Below are 27162 nucleotides of genomic sequence, written 5' to 3' on the forward strand. Positions count from 1 at the left end.
AGGGTGGAAGCTTAGAGTTAGAACAAACAGAGTTATCTCTGGTTTGTTACTCATGCCACATGCTAGCGAGGCAAAGAATAGGGAGAGAGAGCAGTTGAACACGTGGCTACAGGGATGGTGCAGGAGGGAAGGATTCAAATACCTGGATAATTGGGCTTACTCTGGGGTAGGTGGGACCTCTACAAATGGGATGGTCTACAACTGAACCAGAGGGGTACCAATATCCTGGTGCAGGGGGAAATTTACTAATGCTCTTCGGGAGGGTTTAAACTAATTCAGTAGGGGGATGGGAACCTGAATTGTAGCTCCAGTGTCCAGGAGGTTAAGAGTAGCGAGGTCATGAATAAGGTTTCAAGGTCGCAGGAGTGTACTGGCAGGCAGGAAGGTGGCTTGAAGTGTGTCTATTTCAACGCCAGGAGCATCCGGAATAAGGTGGATAAACTTGCGGCATGGGTTGGTACCTGGGACTTTGATGATGTGGCCATTTTGGAGACATGTATAGAGCAGGGACAGGAATGGATATTGCAGGTTCCGGGGGTTTAAATGTTTCAGTAAGATCAGGGCAGGTGGTAAAAGAGGGGGAGGTGTGGCACTGTTAGTCAAGGACAGTATGGTGACAGAAAGGACATTTGATGAGGACTCGTCAACTGAGGTAGTATGGGCTGAGGTTAGAAACAGGAAAGGAGAGGTCACCCTGTTGGGAGTTTTCTATAGGCCTTCAAAAATTTCCAGAGATGTAGAGGAAAGGATAGCAAAGATGATTCTGGATAGGAGCAAAAGTAATGGGGTAGTTGTTATGGAGACTTTAACTTTCCCAAGATTGACTGGAAAGGCTATAGTTCGAGTATTTAGATGCGTCAGTTTTTATGCAATGTGTGCAGGAGGGTTTCCTGACACAGTATGTAGATAGGCCAACAAGAGGCGAGGCAACGTTGGATCTGGTACTGGGTAATGAATCAGGCCAGGTGTTAGATTTGGAGGTAGGTGAGCACTTTGGTGATAGTGACTACAATTTGGTTAGGTTTACTTTAGCAATGGAAAGGGATAGATATATACTGGATGGCAAGAGTTATAGCTGGGGGAAAGGCAATTATGAGGCGATTAGGCAAGATTTAGGATGCACAGGATGGGAAAGGAAATGACAGGGGCTGGGCACAATTGAAATGTGGAGCTTGTTCAAGGAACAGCAACTGCGTGTCCTTGATAAGTATGTACCTGTCAGGCAGGGAGAAAGTGGTCGAGCGAGGGAACCATGGTTTACTAAAGAAGTTGAAACTACTGTCAAGAGGAAGAAGGAGCCTTATGTAAAGATGAGGCATGAAGGCTCAGTTAGGGAACTTGAGAGTTACAAGTTAGCCAGGAGAGGACATGAGAAGTCTTTGGCAGGTAGGATCAAGGAAAACCCTAAAACCTTCTAATAGGTATATCAGGAATAAAAGAATGACTAGAGTAAGATTAGTGCCAGTCAAGGACAGTAGTGGGAAGTTGTGCGTGGATTCCAAAGAGATAGGAGAGGCACTAAATGAATATTCTTCATCAGTATTCAGACAGGAAAAAGATAATGTTGTCAAGGAGCATACTGAGACACAGGCTATTAGACTAGACGGGATTGAGATCCATAAGGAGAAGGTGTTATCTATTTTCACACTTTCCAGAATTGTTAAGTCCTCTGGGCTGGATAGAATTTATCCTACGATTCTCTGGGAAGCTAGGGAGGTGATTGCAGAGCCTTTGGCTTTGATCTACAGGAATACTGCCAGAAGATTGGAGGATAGCAAATGTTGTCCCTTGTCTAAGAAGGGGAGTAGAGACAACCCTGGTAATTATAGGCCAGTGAGCCTTACTTTGCTTGTGAGTAAAGTGTTGGAGAGGATTATAAGAGATAGGATTTATAATCATCTACAAAGGAATAATTTGATTAGGGATAGTCAACACGGTTTTGTGAAGGGAAGGTCATGCCTCACAAACCTTATTGAATTCTTTGAGAAGGTGACCAAACAGGTAGATGAGAGTAAACCGGTTGATGTGGTGTAAATGGATTTCAGTAAAGCATTTGAAAAGGTTCCCCACAGTAGGCTATTGCAAAAAATACAGACGCATGGGATTGAGGGCAATTTAGCGGTTTGGATCAGAAATTAGCTAGTTGGAAGAAGACAGAGGGTGGTGGTTGATGGGAAATGTTCATCCTGGAGTTCAGTTACTAGTGGTGTACCACAAGACTCTGTTTTGGGGCCACTGCTGTTTGTCGTTTTTGTAAATGACCTGGATGAGGGCGTTGAAGGATGGGTTAGTAAATTTGCAGATGACACTAAAGTTGGTGGAGTTGTGGATAGTGCCGAATGATTTTGCAGGTTACAGAGGGACATAGATAACCTGCAGAGATGAGCTGAGAGGTGGCAAATGGAGTTTAATGGGGAAAAGTGTGAGGTGATTCACTTTGGAAGGAGTAACAGGAATACAGAGTACTGGGCTAATGGTAAGATTCTTGGTAGTGTGGATGAGCAGAGGGATCTCGGTGTCCATGTACATAGGTCCCTGAAAGTTTCCAACCAGGTTGATAGGGTTATTAAGAAGGCGTATGGTGTGTTAGGTTTTATTGGAAGAGGGATGGAGTTTCGGAGTCATGAGGCCATGTTGCAGCTATACAAAACTCTGGTGCGGCAGCACTTGGAGTATTGTGTACAGTTCTGGTCGCCACATTATAGGAAGGATGTGGAAGCATTGGAAAGGGTGGAGAGGAGATTTACCAGGATGTTGCCTGGTATGGAGGGAAGGTCTTGTGTGGAAAGGCTGAGGGACTTGAGGCTGTTTTTGTTAGAGAGAAGAAGGTTAAGAGGTGACTTAATTGAGACATACAAGATGATCAGAGGATTAGATAGGGTGGACAGTGAGAGACTTTTTCCCCTCAGATGGTGATGGCTAGCATGAGGGGACATAGGTTTAAATTGAGGGATGATAGATTTAGGACAGATGTCAGAGGTAGGTTCTTTACTCAGGGAGTAGTAAGGGAATGGAATGCCTGCCTGCAACAGTAGTAGACTCACCAAGTTTAAGGGCATTTAAATGGTCATTGGATAAACAGATGAATGATAATGGAATAGTGTAGGTTAGATGGGCTTCAGATTGGTTTCACAGGTCAGCGCAACATCGAGAGCCGAAGGGCTTATGCTGTGCTGTAACGTTCTATGTTCTAATGTGGAGATCTGAGCAGTTAATAAAGTTGTTAACAAGCAATATTCCATTTAAAAGGAAATTCACCATTCCCTGACGAGAATCTCACCTTGACAGCCAAAACATGCTTAAAAGATGCAGCAGTTGCTCATGACAATGGCATCACTGGACTTCTCACACAATTCTGCCACATCTCTTTCTGCAGCACAAGTCTTTCGGGCCCCTCTAAGATTCCACCTTAAGTTTCGTGGACGCAAATACAGCAGTGGAAGAGTTTCCAATTGAGATTAAAAGAGATATTGAAGCCAAGAGCACAACAGATCACCTCATCTGGCTCAATCCAGCAATCTCACTTTTAGAAAGCAGGTAGAGTAAAACCGGGAACCCAACCCTCCTTCCACTGACCCCTTCACCCGCTTCCAACACAAGTCCTCCTCCTGGACACCACCCCCAGGCCTCCTACCCTCCCTCGACCTCTTCATCTCCAACTGCCGTCGAGACATTAACCGCCTCAACCTCTCCACCCCTCTCACCCACTCCAACCTCTCCCCCGCAGAACGGGCAGCCCTCCGCTCCCTCCGCTCCAACCCCAACCTCACCATCAAACCCGCAGACAAGGGTGGCGCAGTGGTAGTATGGCGTACTGACCTCTACATCGCCGAGGCCAGACGCCAACTCTCCGACACCACCTCCTACCGCCTCCTCGATCATGACCCCACACCCGAGCACCAAACTATCATCTCCAACACCATTCATGACCTCATCACCTCAGGGGACCTCCCACCCACAGCCTCCAACCTCATTGTTCCCCAACCCCGCACGGCCCGTTTCTATCTCCTTCCCAAAATCCACAAACCTGCCTGCCCTGGTCGACCCATCGTCTCAGCCTGCTCCTGCCCCACCGAACTCATCTCCACCTATCTGGACTCCATTTTCTCCCCTTTGGTCCAGGAACTCCCCACCTATGTCCGTGACACCACCCACGCCCTCCACCTCCTCCAGGACTTCCAATTCCCTGGCCCCCAACACCTCATATTCACCATGGACGTCCAGTCCCTGTACACCTGCATTCCGCATGGAGATGGCCTCAAGGCCCTCCGCTTCTTCCTGTCCCGCAGGCCCGACCAGGCCCCCTCCACCGACACTCTCATCCGCCTAGCGGAACTCGTCCTCACACTCAACAACTTCTCTTTTGACTCCTCCCACTTCCTACAGACTAAGGGGGTGGCCATGGGCACCCGCATGGGCCCCAGCTATGCCTGCCTCTTTGTAGGTTACGTGGAACAGTCCATCTTCCGCACCTACACAGGCCCCAAACCCCACCTCTTCCTCCGGTACATTGATGACTGTATCGGCGCCGCCTCTTGCTCCCCAGAGGAGCTCGAACAGTTCATCCACTTCACCAACACCTTCCACCCCAACCTTCAGTTCACCTGGGCCATCTCCAGCACATCCCTCACCTTCCTGGACCTCTCAGTCTCCATCTCAGGCAACCAGCTTGTAACTGATGTCCATTTCAAGCCCACCGACTCCCACAGCTACCTAGAATACACCTCCTCCCACCCACCCTCCTGCAAAAATTCCATCCCCTATTCCCAATTCCTCCGCCTCCGCCGCATCTGCTCCCACGATAAGACATTCCACTCCCGCACATCCCAGATGTCCAAGTTCTTTAAGGACCGCAACTTCCCCCCCACGGTGATTGAGAACGCCCTTGACCGCGTCTCCCGCATTTCCCGCGACACATCCCTCACACCCCGCCCCCGCCACAACCGCCCCAAGAGGATCCCCCTCGTTCTCACACACCACCCTACCAACCTCCGGATACAACGCATTATCCTCCGACACTTCCGCCATTTACAATCCGACCCCACCACCCAAGACATTTTTCCATCCCCACCCCTGTCTGCTTTCCGGAGAGACCACTCTCTCCGTGACTCCCTTGTTCGCTCCACACTGCCCTCCAACCCCACCACACCCGGCACCTTCCCCTGCAACCGCAGGAAATGCTACACTTGTCCCCACACCACCTCCCTCACCCCCATCCCAGGCCCCAAGATGACATTCCACATTAAGCAGAGGTTCACCTGCACATCTGCCAATGTGGTATACTGCATCCACTGTACCCGGTGCGGCTTTCTCTACATTGGGGAAACCAAGCGGAGGCTTGGGGACCGCTTTGCAGAACACCTCCGCTCAGTTCGCAACAAACAACTGCACCTCCCAGTCGCAAACCATTTCCACTCCCCCTCCCATTCTCTAGATGACATGTCCATCATGGGCCTCCTGCACTGCCACAATGATGCCACCCGAAGGTTGCAGGAACAGCAACTCATATTCCGCCTGGGAACCCTGCAGCCATATGGTATCAATGTGGACTTCACCAGTTTCAAAATCTCCCCTTCCCCCACTGCATCCCTCAACCAGCCCAGTTCATCCCCTCCCCCCACTGCACCACACAACCAGCCCAGCTCTTCCCCCCCACCCACTGCATCCCAAAACCAGTCCAACCTGTCTCTGCCTCCCTAACCGGTTCTTCCTCTCACCCATCCCTTCCTCCCACCCCAAGCCGCACCCCCAGCTACCTACTAACCTCATCCCACCTCCTTGACCTGTCCGTCTTCCCTGGACTGACCTATCCCCTCCCTACCTCCCCACCTACACCCTCTCCACCTATCTTCTTTACTCTCCATCTTCGGTACGCCTCCCCCTCTCTCCCTATTTATTCCAGTTCCCTCCCTCCATCCCCCTCTCTGATGAAGGGTCTAGGCCCGAAACGTCAGCTTTTGTGCTCCTGAGATGCTGCTTGGCCTGCTGTGTTCATCCAGCCTCACATTTTATTATCTTGGAATCTCCAGCATCTGCAGTTCCCATTATCTCAGAGTAAAACATAGTTCTGAGGCTATGGCTGATGCAGCATAGGAACAGACCACTTGGAATTGCTCTTAACAGGCTATGCAGTACTCTAAATTTGTGTTTGACGTTTACATTGGAATGTTTGAAATAGGTACATGGTCTCCAACACAAACCCTTGTGCTGGACTGTTAAAACACATCCATGAGTTAGTTTCTTACCCTGAATATGTGGATACTTCACCAGAATCTGGATAGCCCATTGCAGCGTTGTGCTGGTTGTTTCAGTTCCAGCCAGAAATAAATTTACCACTGACATCAGTAAGTTCTCATCAGTGAATTCTGAGTTGGGGTTGTGTTTCTCCTGAAGGAAAGCAAATCAAGTTTACTTTAAAGCTTAAAAAGCCTTGTATGGTCTTTAATTACTGTTATAGTTTGTCAAACACAAATCATATCTTATGCAAACTGCATTTTTGTAGCTGCTTGTATATAACACCAATGCAGTGCTAATGACAAGTTTCCAAAATGTGGGCCTGTTTTGTTTAGCTAGTAGTAACCTAAGCTGAAGCCTGTTGGATTCACCACATCAATGTCTAGGAAACCCCTTCTTACCAGCGGGAGACAGGACAAAACAATTGGAAATATATGGATGTAGAATTTAAAATATTCCCGGTACCTCATCCATCTTGTTAAGGAAACTGTCGATGTAATCCCTGGGGAAATCTTTCCGTAAACTATCTCTGTGGCTTTGGATCATTTGATTCACAAAGGTTTTCAAGCCTGCTATATTTTGGAATATCTTTTGATGAGGCCCAGGCAGAAAGTCCATGATCTTTGGGAAATTATTGTATATCTGCAAAACAAACACATTTTTTTCACTAAATTAATGCTTTAAGCAAACAAAAGGCAAAAATTTAGTAGTGTACAAATCGCATGGGACCGTTTCAAAAACATTTTTAACTCCTGTTCAATTGGGATTCAATCCTGATTGAAGATAGGGAAATTTAAGAAGAAAGGTTTACCGGCTAACCTTCTCCCCACTGGTTAAAAGAAAGGTGTGGGATAAGACTACACAATAATCAAAGCAATAGATGCGATAACAGCAAGCAATCTTCTTTCTTGGCACAAAGAACACTGGACTACAGGATACCAGTGTATCTTGCACATCTAGCTAAAGTTAGTTAGGAATGGTCAAACTTGTCTTTTGTATTTACATGCTGGGTTTTGCCATTGTTATTTTTAAAAGCCACCACTTTTCACGATCATATGTGGCATGATTGCAAACCTTTGATTAATTTATTAAGTCATCTACTCAAGCTGTTTAACCATGCATTTAGTTCACCAGATGGACCCTTACTGTAGGTATGCACAATGTTGCTTCATTTTGCTTCTAGTATTGGTCTCCGGGCTTGATGGTAATGTTGGAGTGAAGGATATAGCTGGCCATGAGGTTACATGGAGGGATATTGATTCGTTTTTATTAAATGTTTTCATTGTCAAGACTGTCTTTTTCACTGATCATTCCACGTAAATGTTGGCAGAATACAGATATTAATCTGTGCTGCTGACACAACTAAAGCAGAAGAGCGAGAAAGAGCAGTGCATTTTTAATCATAGTAATTTAATGCTGGAGGACCCTGTGTCATTTGCTGATAAATATAGTTCTGTGACTGTCAGGCTGACTCATCTATGAGACAGAACTCGCAATTAAGACCTCACTTCAGACATGGTCACAGGGCAGGTAAGGACAGCAGGTTTTTCCCAAATGAACACAGGGAAGCATATGAGTTTTTGTACAACAATCCAAATATATTTCATTGTTATTGTTATTGGTTTGAGATTTCTACTCTGGGTTTATTTACTTAACTGAATTCAAAACTCACAAGCTATCATTTTGAGATTTGAACTCATGTCTCCTGCCTATTATTCTGGCCCTCAAGATACTGCTCCAGGATCATGGAGCTGAATATTCTCAGGGCCCAAACAGTGTGGGCTGTTGTGCAAAATGTGGCAGAATTGTTCAGGCATCCAGCAAGGCCTATCTCAATGTCAGGAACAACACGCTGCATCTTTTAACTAAGTTCTGCGCATTGAAGCAAGCTTCTCGCTAGGCAGTGGTGAGTTGCCTATTACTGGGGTTATTGCCTGGTCAATGATCTTATCAGCTACAAATCTTTTCTCATTAATATGCAGCTTCCTATCCTACCATCCACTGTGAGTAAATTAAACACCAAAAATTCTTAACCAGACAACATTTCCTCATTTACAAAGCCCCAAATCCAGGTATTGGTCCAGTAAGCCTTCTCTGAACTGCAGCCAACACAACAACCTCTTTCCTTAAATAAGATAAGCTGTATTGTTCTCAGTAATCCAGTGGCAGTCTTACCAGTGTTCTGTATGACTGAATCAGACTTTGAATTCTCCTGCAATAAACAATAACATTATATTGGCTTTTCTAATTACTTGCTGTACCTGTACACTCATGTTTTGTGAATCATGCATAAATACGCCCAGATTCCTTTGTCACTTTGCTTTCAAATAAATAGGATCTTCTTTAGAAATATAAATTTGTGGTAAAGAAAGATGTGCATTTTATAGAACACAAACCAAGGTACATCACTGAATTGCAGCCAGTGGTCTCGAAATATCAAACACAGCAGCGCTTTTGCAAAGCATCTCACAAATAGGGTGAATCGAATAAGAGTTAAATGATGATGGTCAAGGATGACAAGTATCTGTTTATGAAAATAGTGATCTGTGAAGACGTAGGTACTGTATTCATTTTGCTATTAGCAGAGATGGGAGATTTCAGCCAACATTCCAGGACTTGAGACCCCACACTAGTCTCATCATTCTCTGAAAGGAACTAGTCACGTAGATAACAAGGTGTAGAGCTGGATGAACACAGCAGCCCAAGCAGCATCATAGGAGCAGGAAAGCTCACGTTTCGGGCCTAGACCCTTGGGTCAGCTTTCCTGGTCCTATGATGCTGCTTGGTCTGCTGTGTTCATCCAGCTGTACACCTTGTTATCTCAGATTCTCCAGCATCTGCAGTTCCTATTGTCACTAGTCACATAGATTGGCAAATATCAGACACTAATGTCCATGGATGTGGAGTGCGTATGGCTGGTGCCCATGAATCATGCCTCGGAGATGCTGTTTTGTGCTGAGTAACATGGACGCTGTTCGTAGATAGCAGCGAACTAAAATCTCCAGGTATCTTCTCTGACCTTTATGTTGGAGGGATGAGTATTTATGAAGTAACTGAAAGTGGCTGGGCCATGGGCACTACCTGGAGCTGAGATGACAGATCTCCAACAACCACGACCATCTTCCTACATGCCAGGTATGACTCTAACCAGTGGAGAGTTTGCCCCTGATAACTACTGATGCTTGATGCTTTATTCAGTTGAATACAGCCTTGATATCAAGGGCTGCCACTCATTTCACCTCTGGAATTCAGCTCTTTTTGTCCATGTCTGAACCAAGGCTGTAATGAGGTTAACAACTGAGTGGCTCTGGCAGAACTGAAACTGGGCATCACTGAGCAGATTATTGCTGAGTAAGTACTGCTTGATAGTACAATTGATGAGAGCTTCCGTCACTTTAAAGATGACCAGGGCCATGATGGAGCACTCCGTAGGGCTGCTGAAGATGTGATTCCACTGTGTGGACCAGTCTGGGTCATCATGGCATACTGTGCTCTGCACAAGTGCAGCAGGCAATGAAATGATGTGTTGATTGCCAAACAAAATGGGGGGGAATAGGAGCAGTCTTCCAAGGAGGATGATAAGGACGTTGGCATGACAGAGCTAAGCTACACTGGGCGTTACAAAACAAATGGAACTTAATTCACACAGGTTCCGGTCCATAAGAGCTGGGTGCAGCATCCACAGTGGACAGGAAAATAGGGATTGGTCATCATGCCAGCATTTAGTATGCATTGTGTTGCTGAATTTGTTCTTTTTCATTTTATTTGTTTGTTTTTACTGGCTATAAATAAAAGCTCACATTTGAAACTGTCCAATTATTGCATTTATATAATGATCCCAGATTGGACAATGAAAAGATGCAGGTCTACATTGGGGACAGTGTACTATTGAATAGGGTGGCAAATGGGATGTGGCTTAGAATAGGTGGACTTTGTGGTCTGGTGGCTAAACAGAACTATGATGAGAGACTGGAGTGTATGTGCAAGGGAGTGTCAGCCATGGCTATGTGCTGTGACCAGTATGGCTTTATGGCTGCTGTGCCATTACATTACCAGTGATGTGTAATGCCAGATTACCAATGTTCGGCTGGGTGCATAGTAGCCTTTTAAAGATGGCATGGGTAAAAGCGACCTGTCTTTTGGTAGATGTCTAGTAAGTGGTGAGTTCTTCCAGTAACAGCGTTTGGTAGAATGGGGTACAATTAGGTGAGAAAGACACCATGGGGGCAGGGTAAGCAGTTAAATGAGGTGCTTTTGGTAAGATGCGTTGAGATCTTGCTAAGCCTCATAGAATGAAATGCCTCATGAAAAAAAAAATCAACGAAACTGACAAGTAAACTAAATGTCAAATTAATGTTCCATTCGTCTCCCATCTACATCATCGCTTCACCACCTCTTTGCTGAATAAATATTTGAATGTCATCTGGAAGCATAACTAGAAATATTGGAAATATTTTTGCTAACATTATACTTGCAAAAGAATTAAAGTACCTGCACTCCAGGTTTGCTTAAAGCACGGCTAATTCCTTCAGCTCTTTCCATCAATGTTAGAAACCTTTCATCTTCATATTCAAACCGTTCTCCAAAGACAATGGAACAAATGTTGTTTGACACTGCGCATCTCATCAGAAAATCTGGGTTAAATGGGATCTCTGTTATCATTGAAAGAGAAGGCCAGTTAGAGAGCTATATTGTGATATACAAGCACTCTGAAGCAGACATTAACAATTAATAGGTTATTAAAAATAAGATCAGACTTAAATTTTAAACAAAAACAACATCATCAGGCTGTTTGATAATGGGGATATCACTATTGAATCTGATTCCGTTCTCATCCAATTTCCGTTTACATGCACTCAGTGGAGGGGGGAGTGGGGTCACTGCATGGCAGGTCAGGGAAAAATTGGTTCATTTACCTCCCCAGTCCATGAGCTGAGCACATGGTAGCAACCTCATCATACTCTAGCTGAAAGCATCCAATTCAATGAATTAAGCCTAGGATTTTTGTGGCTCAGTTACTCACTGTTAGTAAGAATCTGAACAGTGAGGAATTTCTGGTTCACTGTGCAACGTACCTTTCTGAAGAAGGGTCTAGGCCCAAACATCAGCTTTCCTGCTCCTATGCTGCTGCTTGGCCTGCTGTGTTCATCCAGCTCTACAGCTTGTTATCTCAGATTCTCCAGCATCTGCAGTTCCTATTATATCTGAAACACCTTGTTGCTTTTAAAATACACTTGCACCTTTCTCTGATTTCTGCTCCCACATTTGCATCTCCTCTCACTGTCTCATTCAGTAAAGTGCTCAATCAATATGATCAGTTGCCATTCCAGCCTCCAGCAGGTAATATAACCATAACTGGGGTGGGCAAAGTTTAATTTCAAGTCCTGGAATGTTGGCTGAAATCTCCCATCTCTGCTAATAGCAAAATGAATACAGTACCTACGTCTTCACAGATCACTATTTTCATAAACAGATACTTGTCATCCTTGACCATCATCATTTAACTCTTATTCGATTCACCCTGTTTGTGAGATGCTTTGCAAAAGTGCTGCTGTGTTTGATATTTTGAGACCACTGGCTGCAATTCAGTGATGTATCTTGGTTTGTGTTCTATAAAATGCACATCTTTCTTTACCACAAATTTTATATTTCTAAAGAAGATCCTATTTATTTGAAAGCAAAGTGACAGAGGAATCTGGGTGTATTTATGCATGATTCACAAAACATTAGTGTACAGGTACAGCAAGTAATTAGAAAAGCCAATATAATGTTATTGTTTATTGCAGGAGAATTCAAAGTCTGATTCAGTCATACAGAACACTGGTAAGACTGCCACTGGATTACTGAGAACAATACAGCTTATCTTATTTAAGGAAAGAGGTTGTTGTGTTGGCTGCAGTTCAGAGAAGGCTTACTGGACCAATACCTGGATTTGGGGCTTTGTAAATGAGGAAATGTTGTCTGGTTAGGCTTGATCTGCTGGAGTTTAGAGCAGTACGATGTGACTTGACTGAAGCATGTTAAGATCCTAAAAGGACATATATGGAGAGATTGCTTATGGGAGAATCTAGAACGAGTGATCACCCATTTTAAAACAGAGGTACGGCAAATTATTTTCTCTCAGGGGTTTGAGAGTCTTTGCAATTTTCTTCCTGAAAAGATAGTGGAAACAGATCTTCTAATATTTTAAGGCACAGTTAGATATATTCTTGTTAAGCAAGGGGGTTCAAAGGTTATCAGGATCACATGAAAATGCAGATTTGTGATTAGTCAAACCAGCCATATTAGTGAATGGTAGAGCAGGCTGAAGGAACTGGAAGGCCTAACCTTACTTCTAACTCTTATGCTTGTATGTATATTCAAAGTTTTGAAAGACAGTAATTAAATGCAAGTCGTTTTCTAAACTTCAAGTACAACTGAGATTGTGGCATCCTTCTTCCACTTTCTAGAAAATGCCAATGCCTATAACAAACTTACTATATAGCATGAAGTGATAAACCTGTCAAATATGGTGGTAACTCCATCAACTAGGTATCATAGTCAGAACTTAGTTCCAGCATACGGCACAAGCCACATTCTACATCACAGAATCATGCCCACAACTGAAACTATCAGCTGACACATATCACTTACTGATGATCATAATGACCCAAGATGCCTGGAATAATACACCAATTCTGCTTATATTGAATTATGTAAAACATACATGTCACAAGAAGTGAAGTTGTTAGATAACCTGAGCTTCTGTGTTTTAGTCAATTCATCTTCAAGGACAAAACTAACTTCAGAACTGAAGCCACAGTATCAACCTTCAGAATCATTCCATATTTGCAATCCTTTGCCAGTGCCCCAGCAGTGATCCAACTCAATTCCCAGTTTGGAATGGAACACTTGAGATATAAACAGACAGGAAAGACCAGGACTTTTTTCACTACAGCATAGGAAGTTGAGGGGCATAGATAATTTGAACAATAAGGATCTGTTCCCTAGGGTGGAGGGGGTGTTCAAAACTTGGGGGCATATCCTTAAGGTGAGACAAGAAAGATTTAAAACGATGATGGAAGGAACTTTTTTTTTGAAACACAGCAAGTGGTTCATGTGTGGAATAAACTTCCAGAGAAAGTGGATGATGCAGGAATAATTACAATGCTTAAAAGACATTTCGATAAGTTCATGAATAAGAAAGGTTTGGAGGGTTATGGTTCAAACGTATGCAGTTGGGACGAATCCAGTTTGGAAACATGGTTGGCGTGGACTGATTGGACTGAAGGGTCTGTTTCCATCGTGCACGACTCTATGACAATGACTCAGACAACTTTGTTTCTCAATATTATACTTTAGTCAGAAACCTTGTTTGTTCCTGATAGCTGTAACCAAGAACTGTGCTTCTTCTTGAATCCGCTCTTCAATGCTTCTTTTTCCCATTCCAAAATTCTTCAAGGTGCTGAGAGAAAATCTCCGAAGTTGTTTCCATCTCTCACCATTACTGAAGCCAATCCCTATGTGAGAGATATTAATAAGCGTGAAAATTACTGGAGACAAAATTTTCAGTTGAATGGGTGGAAAAAAAAACTTCTCAAATCCCTTCTAAGCCTCTTGTTATTGATCCTTCAAATAATGGGAATAGTTTTTTTACATCCACCTTGTCCATGCCCCTCATAACCTTACAAACATCAGATTCTCTCTCATCTTTCCCTGTTCCAAAGGAAATAAGTTGAGCTTATCCATACTCTCTACATAGCAGCAATAAAAGATTGTGCACAATGAGTCAACATCCCCACTTTCTGGTGGAAGGATGGTCATTGATGAAGCAGCCAAAAACTGAAGAAGAACAACTACAGTGATGTCCTGAGACTGAGTTGATTTCCTTCCAAGAACCACAACCGTCTACCCTTAAGAGATATTTCTCCAATGAATGCAGAGATTCTCTGATCCCAATTGATTCCTTTGACTTTTGATTGTGCCCAATACTTCCATAATCAAATCAAGTGCTGCCTTGATATCAAAAGAAGTCACTCTCATCTCACTTCTGGAATGCAATTCTTTTGTCTATATTTGAACCAAGGTTATAATAAGTTCAGGAGCTGAGTGGCGATGGAGGAACCCAAACTGAGCAGGTTATCGTTCAGCAATATCATTTGGGAGCACATTCAATGCCCCTTCACTCACTTTTCTGATGACCTGGAGTAAACTGATAGATAGTATTTGGCTGAACTGGATTTTTCCTGTATTTTATAGACAGGTCATACCTGGACAATTTTTCATTTTGCTGAGTAGATGCCAACGTTTAGCTTTTCTGGAATAACTTGGTTAGGGGTGTAGCTAATTTAGGAGAAAAATTCTTCAGTACAATTGCTATTAAGTTTTCAGGGTCCGTAGCATCTGCAGTATCTGGTTGGTTTCAGTTTTTCTTTATATAAAAACCGAAGAAATTGCAGATGCTGTAAAATCAAAGACAAAAAAATTGCTGGAAAAGCTCAGCAGGTCTGCCAGCATCTGTGGAGAGAAATCAGAGAAATGTTAACTGCCAGACCTGCTGAGCTTTTCCAGCAATTTCTATTGTTAGTTTCTTTACACTATGTAGAGTAAATTTTCTGAGGACTGGCATCTGTGATGCGAAGGACATCAGGAGAAAGATTTGTTGAATCACACACTCAGTACTTCTCGCTGAAGATGGTTCCAAATCCTTCTGCCAATCCTTTTGCGCTGACGTGCTGGACACCACTATTGAGGATGACAATAGTTGTGCAGTTCCCTACTCCTGTCAGTTGTTTAATAGGCCACCACCATTCACACTGGATATGGCAGGGGTATACAGCTTAACTTTGATCCAAAGTTTGTGGATAGTATAGCTCTGTCTATCACATGTTACTTCTGCTTTTTGGCATGTGTTGTGGCTTTGCCAAGTTGATGCCCCATTTTTAAGAAGGAGGTGTTCTGCTCCTGGCACGCCTTCCTCCATTCTTCATTTAACCGGAGTTGGCCATGCAGCTTGGTATTAATGATAGAACAGGGACTTTGCCAAGTCTTGAAGTTACAGATTATGGTTGAATACAAATTCTACTGCTGTTGTTGACCCACAGTGCCTTATAGGTGCCCAGTTTTGAACTGCCATATCTGTTTGAAATCTATCCCATTAGTATGGTCATTTGCCACAAAATTCAATGGAGGCTATCGTCAATGTGTATTTGGGACTTCACCTCCACAAGGTCTAAGCCAAGATCATTCCTTATAAACCCTCTTGTAGGTTCCCTCACTTTCTGCTGCGGACACGGTCCAACAGTTATTTCCTTCAGGATTCCATGCAGTCAGTAGTTTGCTGTGCCATTCAATGAGACCATGACTGATCTGATAATCCTCAACACTGCTTTGGTCTGAGTGGCCTCCTCCAAACCATATATCTTATGATGCAACTACTCTTGGAGGACTTCAAAATCCAAACCCCACCAAAGTCCTTTTGCCACTGATAGCACTTCCATTTGGTGTTCAATTTAAAAGTACACTGATTCATCAAGTCGGGGGGCGGGGGGGCGGTGGTTGCATTACAGTGCAGTAAATGGTAATCAGCAGAAAGTTTTCTTGCCCGTGATGACCTGATGAATAAGAATTCATGAGTTCTGGAGGCAAATGTTGAGGACCGCCAGGGCAAGTCCTTCCCTCCTCCAGTGAAGTGCAGGAATTTGGCAATATCTTTAAACATGAAGCTATTAAATCAAGTTTCATCCAATATATGTGGTTTTGAAAAAAACAGAATTAAATTGTGGGTTCAATTTCTGCTACAGGATTTGCGTACATATTTATCTTTTAACCAACATCACCAAAACTGTTCATAACTTATCACTGAACTTATTACTTATTGGCTGCCACATTATTCTGCACAATGGTAGTAATATGGTTCCAGATGCATATAATTCAGTGGTTATTAAAATATTTGAGATAAAGTGAAAATAGAAAAGGTACTTTGTAAAAGCATGTTCCATTAGAACGGATGTAGACAATTGAACATTGTTTTAATCTTCACTTTTTAAAACGAACAACAAAGCACCACAATTTAGCATTATTATAGAAAAAAAGGGGGGAAAAAAGTCAAGAAAGGCATTTGGTAGGTACTCAGTTGCTGAAGTGGAGGCGAGTTTGGGTTCCTCACGGTGTCTGCACCCAGGGAGGTGCACCCACAGACTCAGGGAGGTGGCAGCAGAAACAAGGTTGAGCCTAGTACAAGACCTGGCGGCATCCATGGTGGTTGCATCGAAGGACTGGGCCCAGAGCAGATTCTTGGCTGCAGGGGAGGGCAGTTTGGGCTGGTGCAGGACCCTGTGGCTGTATTAGTGAGGTCCAGCAAGGATTCAAGGTGGCAGCAGCATCGATCGAGGCGAGGTCGCACTGGAGAGGCAACTCTTCTTTCAGTGGCACAACCGGGGACTCGTAACTGGCCGCTCCAGGCCAATGGCTGAGTACTGAATAAGAAGGACTGTCAAGTTGAACATTATTTCTTTAAATTTTCTGCCTTTACATTCTATATCTCCGCTTATTTTTCTGCTTTTTAAGATGGTCCCAGGCAACACTGTACACCACTTTTCATATGTATTTTATTCCAAAATACATGTGGCAATAATTAAAGCAAATGATCTAATATATACAAGCTCAATAGAATAACAGCCATCTGCGTTGTGTGTTCTATAATGCTAAATGCTGAAATATTATGGGGATAAAAACATGAACAGTAAACTTAACTGAGTAAAAGAAGTTTCTCACCATAGCCAGCTGAAATCTTTTGGAGGATCGGTACTAGATACCTGCCACTGAAATCATACCCTCTCTCAATCAAACCTTCTTTCAGAGTCGCAAAGCCACACAACACCACTACAGGGGTGCTGCCAAACCAGAGAGTGAATACTGGACCATACTGCTTGTTCAGCTGTAGAGACAATAAATAACTGTTAAAGGTGGTGTTGAACCCTGGTCAACATCACAAATGTTTGCTAATCTCATTATATCATCCAATATATGGAATGACAGCAAGACCTACAAATCTTTGTTCAGAAAATAGCCCCACTCTCCACAACTGTGAAGAACCTCAAGGTTAAATCTCATCTTGGTGTTGTCCAACATCCAAACACATGCTTTTCCAGTTTATCAATCCAGAAGCAAAAACTCTATCGTCCTTTTTTCCTAATCGTGTCTCCGAGACCAGTTACAGAATTCAGTACAAATTTAAGGCATCACAACTGAGACATTCATTCATCCAGCTCTAATCTGCATTGGACAATTTACTTAGAATTTCAGGCACTCAGTATCTAGTTTATATTTCCTTTTATGCTCATTAGCTCAGGAATGTTAGTGTTGGAGAATGGAATGCTTCATTTCATGTATCTGGTTTTAATTTTTGACATTGCCTGGTGAGGTATATTTTAAATCCGTTTTTGTATTGCACGTGATTTATGTTACTGGCTTCTGATTTGCTCTCCGACATGCTTGTCAGGTGCAACCATCTGTGCTAATAAGCTAACTTATCCTAAGTGTGTTAGGTCAGAAGCAGGAACTTTGAGCCATTTGCTATATTAAAGGGCACTACTCAAATGTGACATATCTACCTTGCTGTCTTGTATCTACTGCAAACTAGCTTGAAACAACCCATACTTATTTAACATATGACACTTTGGGCTGCATGTTACATTTTGCTGGCTAAATCCAAGTGCATCAAGTTTCTCGCCATGAGGCCGAATGAGTTGTCTCATCGTATCTTATCAAACTTGCTTCATTACCTACCTGCCCCACCTTTGATGTTTCTCAGGCCCAGTTTCCACTCCTCTTACCACTGCCATTCCCAGAACAACTTGCCATTCAGCCGATATCCAATGAAACACCACTATCACTTGCACCATCTTTGAAAAGCCACTGTGCATGAGGCAACCATTGGTAAACTAGCATATCCTCTCATCGTTAACATAATGGCACAGCAGTTTCAGCCATGTTTCCCATAGCACATGGTTGACATTCCCTGGCACATACAATACCATTAGCTCACCACAGACCTGTTTGACCACCACACGATGCACCATACCTCTCTGTAGCTCTGTCCTGTCTGAGCATTGTCTAAGTCAATGCTACTATCTCCCCAATGCCAACCTGATTTATACATCATGACCAAAAGTTTAACAATCAACAACTATATGCTGCACCCAGTTCTTGTGGAACCAATAGCAGTTAAGCTCTGTTATGAATAATAATAGCCTCTCCTGCCCAGTGTCCTTGTCCTCTTCCTCTGAAGACTGCTCGATTCTCCCAGTTCCTTTGCATCAAGCACATTACCTTGTTGCCTATTCCATTTGTGTAGAACACAGCAACCCAAGATGTTGCAGCGCGCACTGCTTGCACCACAATCATTGTAACCCCAGTGGACACACCTCAGATTTGATTGAGAATTATCCCCACTGGTTAGGTTGTTGACTTGCTCACTGAGCTGACTTGTTTTCATTTAGATATTTCATCAGTGAGGCCTCTGATGAAGCAATGTTGTTCTATTCCACTTGGAATTTATACTGTCCCGTCCATTATGGTGGGTAATCTCATTTCCAGTATTGTTCTGTAGGGGTTTGCATAGGGGGTCCAGTCTGAAATATTTGTTGATTGCATTATGGGTAGAGAACCATGCCTCTAGAAATTCCCACATCTGTGTTTGGCTTGGGCTACTATAGTTATGTTGTCCCAGTTAAATTGATGGCCTTCATTGCCAGAGTATACTAATATTAAAGAAAGTTTGTCATATCATTTTGTCCTAGCTGATGTTCATGTATTCTGATGACTAGTTTCCTTCCTGTCTGTCTGATGTAATGTTTGTGGCAGTCGATGCATTGTTATCACCCCTTCACTCATGGGAATGGCCTCAAACACTGGCAGTGAATTTACACCAGTTTCATGGGACCAACAGAAGGACAGGTGCCATTTGTGGATTCCTGTTCCAAATGGCCTGAAGTGGTGATCATAAAGTCAGCACCAGTGGAAGCTACAGTAAACTGACTGGATGAAATATTTGCCAGATTCAGGAATCCCAGACAAGTCATGAGTGATAATGGTCCACAGTTTGTGGCACAAGATTGAGTATACCTGGAAGTCAGAAATGTAAGATTAGCTCTGTATCACCATGTGAAAACAGCCAGGAAAGATTTGTTCAAACCTTGAAGCAGGCCTTAAAGGGGTCACTAGGACAGCAAATCAAAAAGTTCCACAGCATGTATTGGAACATTCCACACGTGATGTACCAGTGTTCACCAGCATCCTTAATGTTCACCTGTCAACTGAGGACCATATTTGATTTACTGTGGTTAGAAGAATCCAAAGAATGGTAGGGTGAAATCAAATAGAAAAGATGGCTAGAAGGATGGGAACCTCAAGTTCAAGGGTATTCGAAAGAGGAGAGACTGCGTTGGCCCAGAATTATACATATGAGGAAAAATGGATCTTAGTGGTGGTTCAAACAGCCATGTTATGATACAGACTAGGGGTGAACTGGTCTGGAGGAGACACACAGACGAGCCAGTCATCGTACCTTATCAACGGGAGTGAGGATGTCCCTCAGGATACTGAGCCAGTCCAGATGGAACCAGGAGTGTCAACCGAGCCATGTCTCCCTGAACCAGGGTTGGTCATACCCAGGGAGAAGACAGCAGCGTCATAAGGCCACAGCCAGAGAGGGACATATCTGCAGATCAACAGAAGCTCCAGAAGCCTCCGAGACTACACTAGAAAAGGCTCCCGAGACAAGCAGACAGTCTTCTAGGGACTGCCATCCCCCTGAAAGACTAATCTAGCCTACCGACAGAACTCCTTGCATAAGGGGGAGTAACCATTCTTCCATGATTGCCATGCTTTTGTAAATATTACTGATGATATAATGGGCAGTGTAGCCAAAATATGTACAATATTGGTAACTGTTGTACATGTCTATTAATGGGAGTTTCAAAATAAAGGGGGAAGAGGCATTCTGCACGTAGTTGAGGGTTCTGTCCCTTTAAGACAGCTAGTCAGGTGGCCTGGATGAGAAGAGCTTAGGTCAGTCTAGAACCTGCTGTGGAGGTGTGAGCATTGTCAATAAAAAAGTGTTTCTGTTCAGGTTTACCATTTGTATACATGGTATATGAATATTGGTTCCAAGAGAAAAACTAATATAATACTGGTGAAAACGGAGGCTCAGAGAAGATACCAGTGAGATCCAGCCACCGAATTGCTGCAATTATTTTCCAAGCCAGGAATTGATAATGGCTAGTCTGTGGCTGGTACCTGGATGAATAGCACCTGCATATAGATCAGCATGATTAGGTAATATTGAGAGCATGCAAATAGGGCCCTAACAAGATTTACATCTAGCCCTTGAAACCTAATGGAAAACACTGGACTGTTTTTCTCAAGGTCAAAAATCATTTTTTTCCAATTCTCTCAACTGTCTCACTATTTCACGTGCTTTTTATTCTCTGGAAAAATTCCACTCATCTTCAGTACAATGCCTCCCTAATAGTGCTGCTGAATCCCATCAACCATTCATTCCTGAACACTCTTCAGCGACCCTCACTAAATAAGAGTATGGCTGAATAGTGAGATCATGAAAAGAGCTACGTAAATAGTATTTCTTTCTTTCTATTGGTTAAAGACAGCGTAGCGTTTGGCTGTAACACACTTAACAGATTACCATTGCTCATTAGGCTTACAGTTTTATTATGGTCCCTTGGTTGAGGTCTCCAGGTGTGACAAGCTATTGTGGATTTCCACCTTAGAAAGATTCATTTGAATTATTTAATGGAACAGGATTTCTTACCTTGATGAGAGATTTGTGAGGTGCTTTTATATTCATTTGGAACATGTTGCCGACAATTGGGAGGGCAGGAGGAGCTGGAGGAAGTCTGCCGTACTGTGGCCGTTTGCTTCTAAAAAACCACACAATAAGCAGGACACTTAGCAAAGCTAAAAGCACTGTTGTTCCTGGGTTGCTCGAATCCATGGTGACAGTGGAAGAAATGAGTAAAAGTTCCTGGAAGAACAATAAAAGCTGTGTTCTAGTTCAGCTATTTGGCGAACTATTTGCCAAAGAGTAGAAAGTAACTTCCACTTAATTAAACCAGAGTTCGATTAACATTACAACCAGAATGCTAGGAGTTTCAAGAATAAAAAACCCGTCCGCCCTGCAAACTTCCCTTCACTCTATTTAAATTAAGGGAACTGAAATAAAAGTCAACTGTTAGTTTCATAACATTCATCGATAGTTGCCGCTGAGAGTTTCTCTTTCAACTATTTATACAGTTCAGACTACACTGAGCCACCCTGCGGTGTTTCTTTCCTTGTTTTCGTTACAGAAAATGAGAGCATGCGTCATCTCAGAAGAGTTGACACTTCCTGTAAAAGCCATGACAAACCGAACTTTAACACTGATTGTGCAATTGTGCTTTTATAACTTCAGCTCTGAACAAATCCAACAATCTTCCCTGTTGTGGGGGGTAGGGGTGGCCGCGTATAACTATTGAACGTTTGCAATGCATGCAAAATTGAAATGCATAAGTATAAAGAATCTTTGTTAAAGATTAATGTGGAGACCAACCCGAAAATTTGGAGGGACCTCTGCAGGAGGTCACGTTCTTTTAATATTATATTTATATGGGCGTCTAAAATAGCAAGTTTCAGGCCGAGCAGGTAGGCCCACTTGGAAATATCCACAATATATTTAAAAGCCACTGGGGTAGCACTTAACTCTCTGAAATCCAGGAGCGTCTTTTTTTTGCTTATCATCCCCACCCGCTCCATGATAGGATGTGGAGATGCTGGGGTGGACAGGGTTAAAACTCACACAACACCAGGTTATAGTCCAACAGGTTTATTGATGTCATAGAGCCTGCAAATAGCAGGGCCGTAGTTCAGCAATGCCTTCCTAGAGGTGCTGCTTAGGGGAGTTTGTAAATTACAGGACATCTATCCAAGAGATGGAAGAAAAAGCCAGAGTTGTCAAGGTGGCCTGGATAAAGCTGGCTGCAGCAATCAGTTTCTTTGGTGACCGCTATAGGATGCTTGCACAAGTACTGTAAAGGAATAAGTGATTGGATTTATCCTGACAGCAAGCAATGCCTTATTCGGTGCTTTGTGCTCCAATGAGTGTTAGTATTTCAAGCTTGCCAGTGCTCACGAATGGCACGTACAGGATTGGCTTTCAGGCATCTCCATTGTATGCCTCATGTGCAATCCCTGTCTGTCAATTCATTCCACCCCATCTGTACCTTGCAGCTGACAGAGGGGGAATACTACCTCTCTCCCATCTGCCAAGGGTCACATTTAAAAGCCAATGTCTGCTGACACCGGGCACTGCTTGCAACAGAGCATACACACAAATCCAGAAGTCTGCATGTGCACTGATTTCACCGGTATCAAACGTATGTATATATATTCAGGCACCACATCGTTGTGCATCATGTCATTGGAATTCTACATGAGGGAACTACACACGTGCTGGAATGAAGTACACAACTGAAATGGAGTTCGACAGGGCTAAGGGACGGATTGAGGGAGAGAGGTGTGATAATCCCTTCAAGGCCCATGGGGAATCATTAATTTATCTCCACTTGATGCTTGTTGAGTATGAGCTCCCTTGATAACAGGCAATAGCCTGCCCATTTGGAACTCATCACTTGAACCCAAAATAAAGCAGACCCGAAGGTGCTTGGACCTGACATCATGCACCAATTGGAGGATGCCCAGGTATGCAATGGAATTTCGTCTGCACATAACCCTGCTCAGACACAATTTCACATTGGCCCCAAAGTCCTGAACCTCATTCAGGAGGCTGAACCCAACAAACTGAGCCACCTCCTGAATGTGTGTAGTATGCTTTTTTGGATTGCAAAATGGCAGTTTCTATACAGGCTGCTGCAGCACACCATTCAGCTCAACTTTTATGTCTGCCACCCAGATATGCCTTGGCATGCTTATTTACCATCAACCAGCAGGGATCCCTGGTGGAGGAGTCTCTATACTGGAGTCCTCCCTCTTTCCCTCAAAACAGTCCCTTACAAATGCAAATTGCAATGGCTCAAGGATTCCAAGCCCAACTGTCTATTTTGTGGTGCTGTGGAATCCGTGGACCATGTAATATTGGTTGTTGGCATTTGCATCCCCTTTTTAGTTACTTGAAAAGTCTTTTATGTTTTTGGGTGCACTTCAGCCCCCAGCACCCAGTATAGAGGGTGTGGACAAATTGGAGGACCTCCTTGTGGGTCTGTACTGGACCTGGCCAAGCTGGCAATAAACAGATCCAGGCAGAAGGCTGTGGAGGTGGGGGGTTTGACACGGCCAACTGCCTGCCCCTTTTCTACAGTTACGTTGAAGCCTGAGTGTCATTCGAGAGGAAGCATTTGAGACTCTCCATCAGTGCTGTTGATTCCTTTAGAGAGTGATAGATACCAGGGGGATGTAGTGCTTTATTTCTTCCTCCAACTCCATTTTATATAGTCCTACCTATGCCCCTCACCTTTGACTGTTTCCATTGCCCATAAACGGGATTTGCTTGTAAACACTAATTGGATGTATGGGTGTTTTTACTGGTGGTATTACTAGTGTAAAAAAAACCAAAAAAAATCACTGTGATTTTGCTGGTAGGAAGGTGCTCAGTTGTGTGTGATAGTATTTCTCAGTAGAAAAAGGGAAAAAAAGCAGACCCAGGCCAGGCTGGTTGTTAACAGCAGACTGTGGATGGGGTCATCTCTTCCAACATTTTGCCCCTCTTCTGCAAATATATTCGTGCCTGGGTGTTCCTGAAGAGGGAACATGCAGTGTCATCAATGCTTTTTGATGTGTTCAGAAAGAGAGGGATTAAGTGCTTTATCTCCCCACTCAAACTCCATTTTGACTTTGTCCCTAACCTAGCTCCCTGACACTTTTGATGGTTTGCATTGCCAATAACAGTCTTTGCATTAAATATTTAACTGCTGCAGGAGTCATTACTGCTGGTGGTTAGTAGCTAACAAAACTAAACATTCACGGTGATTTTGGTGGTGGGAAAGTCACTTATTTGCATGTGATGACACTTCTGGATAGAAATTTAAAAAAGAAAACAAATTTTTTAAAAAAAGCAGACCTAGAATGGCTGTTGTGATGTAGCTGTAGTATCCATATCTCTGAGCCGGGTGACCCTGGGTTCAACATCCGCCTGCTGTAGAGCTGTGTAATACCATCTCTGGACAGGTTGGTTGGAAAATATCAGTAGAGAAGGAAGATCTCAGAGTACTCCAGTGAACTGACTCCTGCATGTGGTACAGGCAGTGCAATTCATAAATGTCTGTATCACGTGACATCAACGTAATAATAGAAGAAAGTTATAAAAAGACCAAGAAATAAGGTAGTTTACAAACCTCGGCGTGACTCAACTCTGTGGTTCAAATCTGTACAAAACAGGCCCAGTGGACCCTAGTGACACAGTGATAGCGCCCCTACCTCTGAATCAGAATCTCCAGGTTCAAATCCCACCCTCTCCTGAGGTGTGTCATAAAATATCTGAATAGGTTGATTTTAAAATATGTGTAAAGCAGACCCAGAGGGCTCTTGTCGTGCAATGATAGTGTACCTCGCTCTGGACCAAAATGTCTGGATTCCAGTCCCACCTACTCCAGAGGTGCATAAATAACATATCTGAACAGGCTGATATGAAAAAAAAATGCAGACCCAGCTTTATTTCCCCCTTCAACTCTATTTTGATTCAGACAGCTTTAGTCATAGTCATATACCTGGGAAACAGACCGTTTCGTCCAACCAGACCACGCCAACCATGTTCCCACACTAACTAGTCTCAACTGCCTTAGATTTAAATATCCAATTGGCTGCACATGTGATTTATTGACAGATGCCACTATAGCCCATTCTCACTCAACCCCTGTAAGATTTTGTCCATTACGTTCAAATTTGCATTATATTCAGTCACTTTACACGGTCATCCTTCAGTTATACAACAGATTTCACTGGCTTTAAGTATCTGCTATGATGCCAGTAGAAAAAAAAGAAGTTTTAAATATTTAAAAACCTGCTTTGACAAAGTTCTGATCATCTTTTTAAATGTGTTTTCATTATCATTTGAATTATTGGGAATTCTAAAGTGCTTTGTTGTATTTTTAAAAACAAATATTTGACTCTGTTACTATAAGAAAATACTGCAGATACTGGAACGCTGAAATAAAACAGGAAATGCAGATCAAATGGCATGTATGGAGAGAGAAATAGAATTAATGTTACACATGAATGACCATTTACCTGTATTATATGAATTTAGTTAATGTGTTGCCTATTAAAATTAGTTTTTTTTCACCAAGATGCTGTTGCTGGAAGTCAAATTGAGGTGAGTCAGTAATTTCTGTGAATGTGAGAAAGGTACAGATCCTGTGTGCTGAAGTTTGGACTACATTTAAATTGAGTGAATTTGTTTAAAAACAAACACAAATGGTAAATCAAGATTAGTCTGGAATTTATAGATAAACTAATGAAGCTTTAACATCATCTGCAAAACTCAATTGATACAACACAACTGGTGTCTTGCTCAAGTTAACGAGAAATAGCACAAAAGTTGTACATGTGGGGTATCTGCAAGATTCCACTGAAAACCGGTGAGATGTTAATATCCTTGCAGTCAATAACAGGCTTGAAGACAAAGTTCTGAAGCAGAGTCGTCAAAAAAAGGAAGATTTCCATGCGAGCCAAGGACTCTCCCAGACATTTCCTCTTCCCTGCAAAAACAGATATTATGGAGTGAAACTCTCAGTATTTGACTGTTGCTTGCTTTAAAATACGTTTCATTAATGAGTAGGGGGCTGGATCTGTTTCTATACTCTGAGTGTGAGTTTAATTCTTGTCAAACTGAGATAAGCAATGTTGGCATGAAATATGCCCATGACCCACAATGATCTATGAACACTTCACACAATTGTTCCTCAGTCTAAACCATTAATTTTGATAGAAATGCCTGACCCACACTCTCCCAATATAGGTAAATGCACTTCCATATGCACTTTTACTTAAAAATCTATAACCATTCAGTAATCAAGAAACATTCCTAGCAATCAAAAAAAACTTGCACACTTGGCACACTTTATTGCTCAAGTTGACAATATTCAACTTTTCAACAGTGCGTAGTTCGGTATAAACCCAAGTAACCATTACAAACTGAGCGTACGCTGAGCAGGAGCGGACACAGGATGCTGAGTGAGTGAGGTAATATATTTGTGTGGTTGCGTTACCCGAAACACTATCGGGTAGTGTCTCCCATCCATCCTCCTCCTCTAACCAAAAAAAAGATGCTGTGTGCCAGATTGGTAAGGTCACAAGTTTATTTTTTATTTTTTATTTTGCATCAGTCTCTTTGGGAATTTAGAATAATGGGAACGGAGGTCAGGGCAGCTGAATGTTCCTCCTGCAGAATGTGGGAGGTAAGGGTCACCACTCGTGTCCCTGCTGACTACATCTGCGGGAAGTGCACCCAACTCCAGATTATCGAAAACCGCGTTAGGGAACTGGAGCTGGAGCTGGATGAACTTCGGATCATTCGGGAGGCAGAGGGCGTTATTGAGAGGAGTTACAGGGAGGTAGTCACTTCTCAGGTAGAAGAAAAAGGCAGATGGGTTACAGTCAGGGGCCGGAAAGGGAATTGGCAGGCAGTGCAGGGATCCCCTGTGGCCATTCCCCTCAACAATAAGTGTACCGTTTTGGATACTGTTGTGGGGGGGTGGGGAGGGGGGGGTACTTACCAGGGGAAAGCAGTGGGGCACAGGTCTCTGGCACAGAGTCTGTCGCTGCTGCTCAGAAGGGAAGGGGGAAGAGGAGCAGAGCAGTAGTCATTGGGGACACCATAGTTAGGGGTACAGATAGGAGGTTCTGTGGGGATGAGAGAGACTCATGGTTGGTGTGTTG

The 27162-nt window shown here is 43.2% G+C and overlaps 3 protein-coding genes across 3 annotated transcripts in view; 1 reads left to right on the forward strand and 2 right to left on the reverse strand.

Moving 5' to 3' along the window:
• The window catches only part of LOC125447696 (cytochrome P450 2C18-like), a 30938-nt gene extending 9343 nt beyond the window's left edge, over positions 1 to 21595 (reverse strand). Inside the window, exons 1-6 of the mRNA XM_059640994.1 lie at positions 21047 to 21595; positions 16990 to 17152; positions 13584 to 13733; positions 10726 to 10886; positions 6700 to 6876; positions 6246 to 6387 (exon numbers count right to left, since the gene is read on the reverse strand). Of these exons, the coding sequence (XP_059496977.1) occupies positions 6246 to 6387; positions 6700 to 6876; positions 10726 to 10886; positions 13584 to 13733; positions 16990 to 17152; positions 21047 to 21229 (976 nt within the window). The 5' untranslated portion in view covers positions 21230 to 21595. The remainder of the gene's footprint in view (positions 1 to 6245; positions 6388 to 6699; positions 6877 to 10725; positions 10887 to 13583; positions 13734 to 16989; positions 17153 to 21046) is intronic.
• The window catches only part of alkbh6 (alkB homolog 6), a 72088-nt gene that overhangs the window by 27937 nt on the left and 16989 nt on the right, over positions 1 to 27162 (forward strand). The gene's annotated exons all lie outside the window — the stretch shown is intronic.
• Positions 25707 to 27162, reverse strand: part of LOC125447788 (cytochrome P450 2C42-like) — a 29177-nt gene continuing 27721 nt past the window's right edge. The window contains exon 9 of the mRNA XM_048522506.2: positions 25707 to 25982. Coding sequence (XP_048378463.2) covers positions 25801 to 25982 — 182 coding nt within the window. The 3' untranslated portion in view covers positions 25707 to 25800. The remainder of the gene's footprint in view (positions 25983 to 27162) is intronic.

This window comes from Stegostoma tigrinum, chromosome 39 (assembly GCF_030684315.1).
Source record: "Stegostoma tigrinum isolate sSteTig4 chromosome 39, sSteTig4.hap1, whole genome shotgun sequence".
In the NCBI taxonomy this organism is placed as follows: Eukaryota; Metazoa; Chordata; class Chondrichthyes; order Orectolobiformes; family Stegostomatidae; genus Stegostoma; species Stegostoma tigrinum.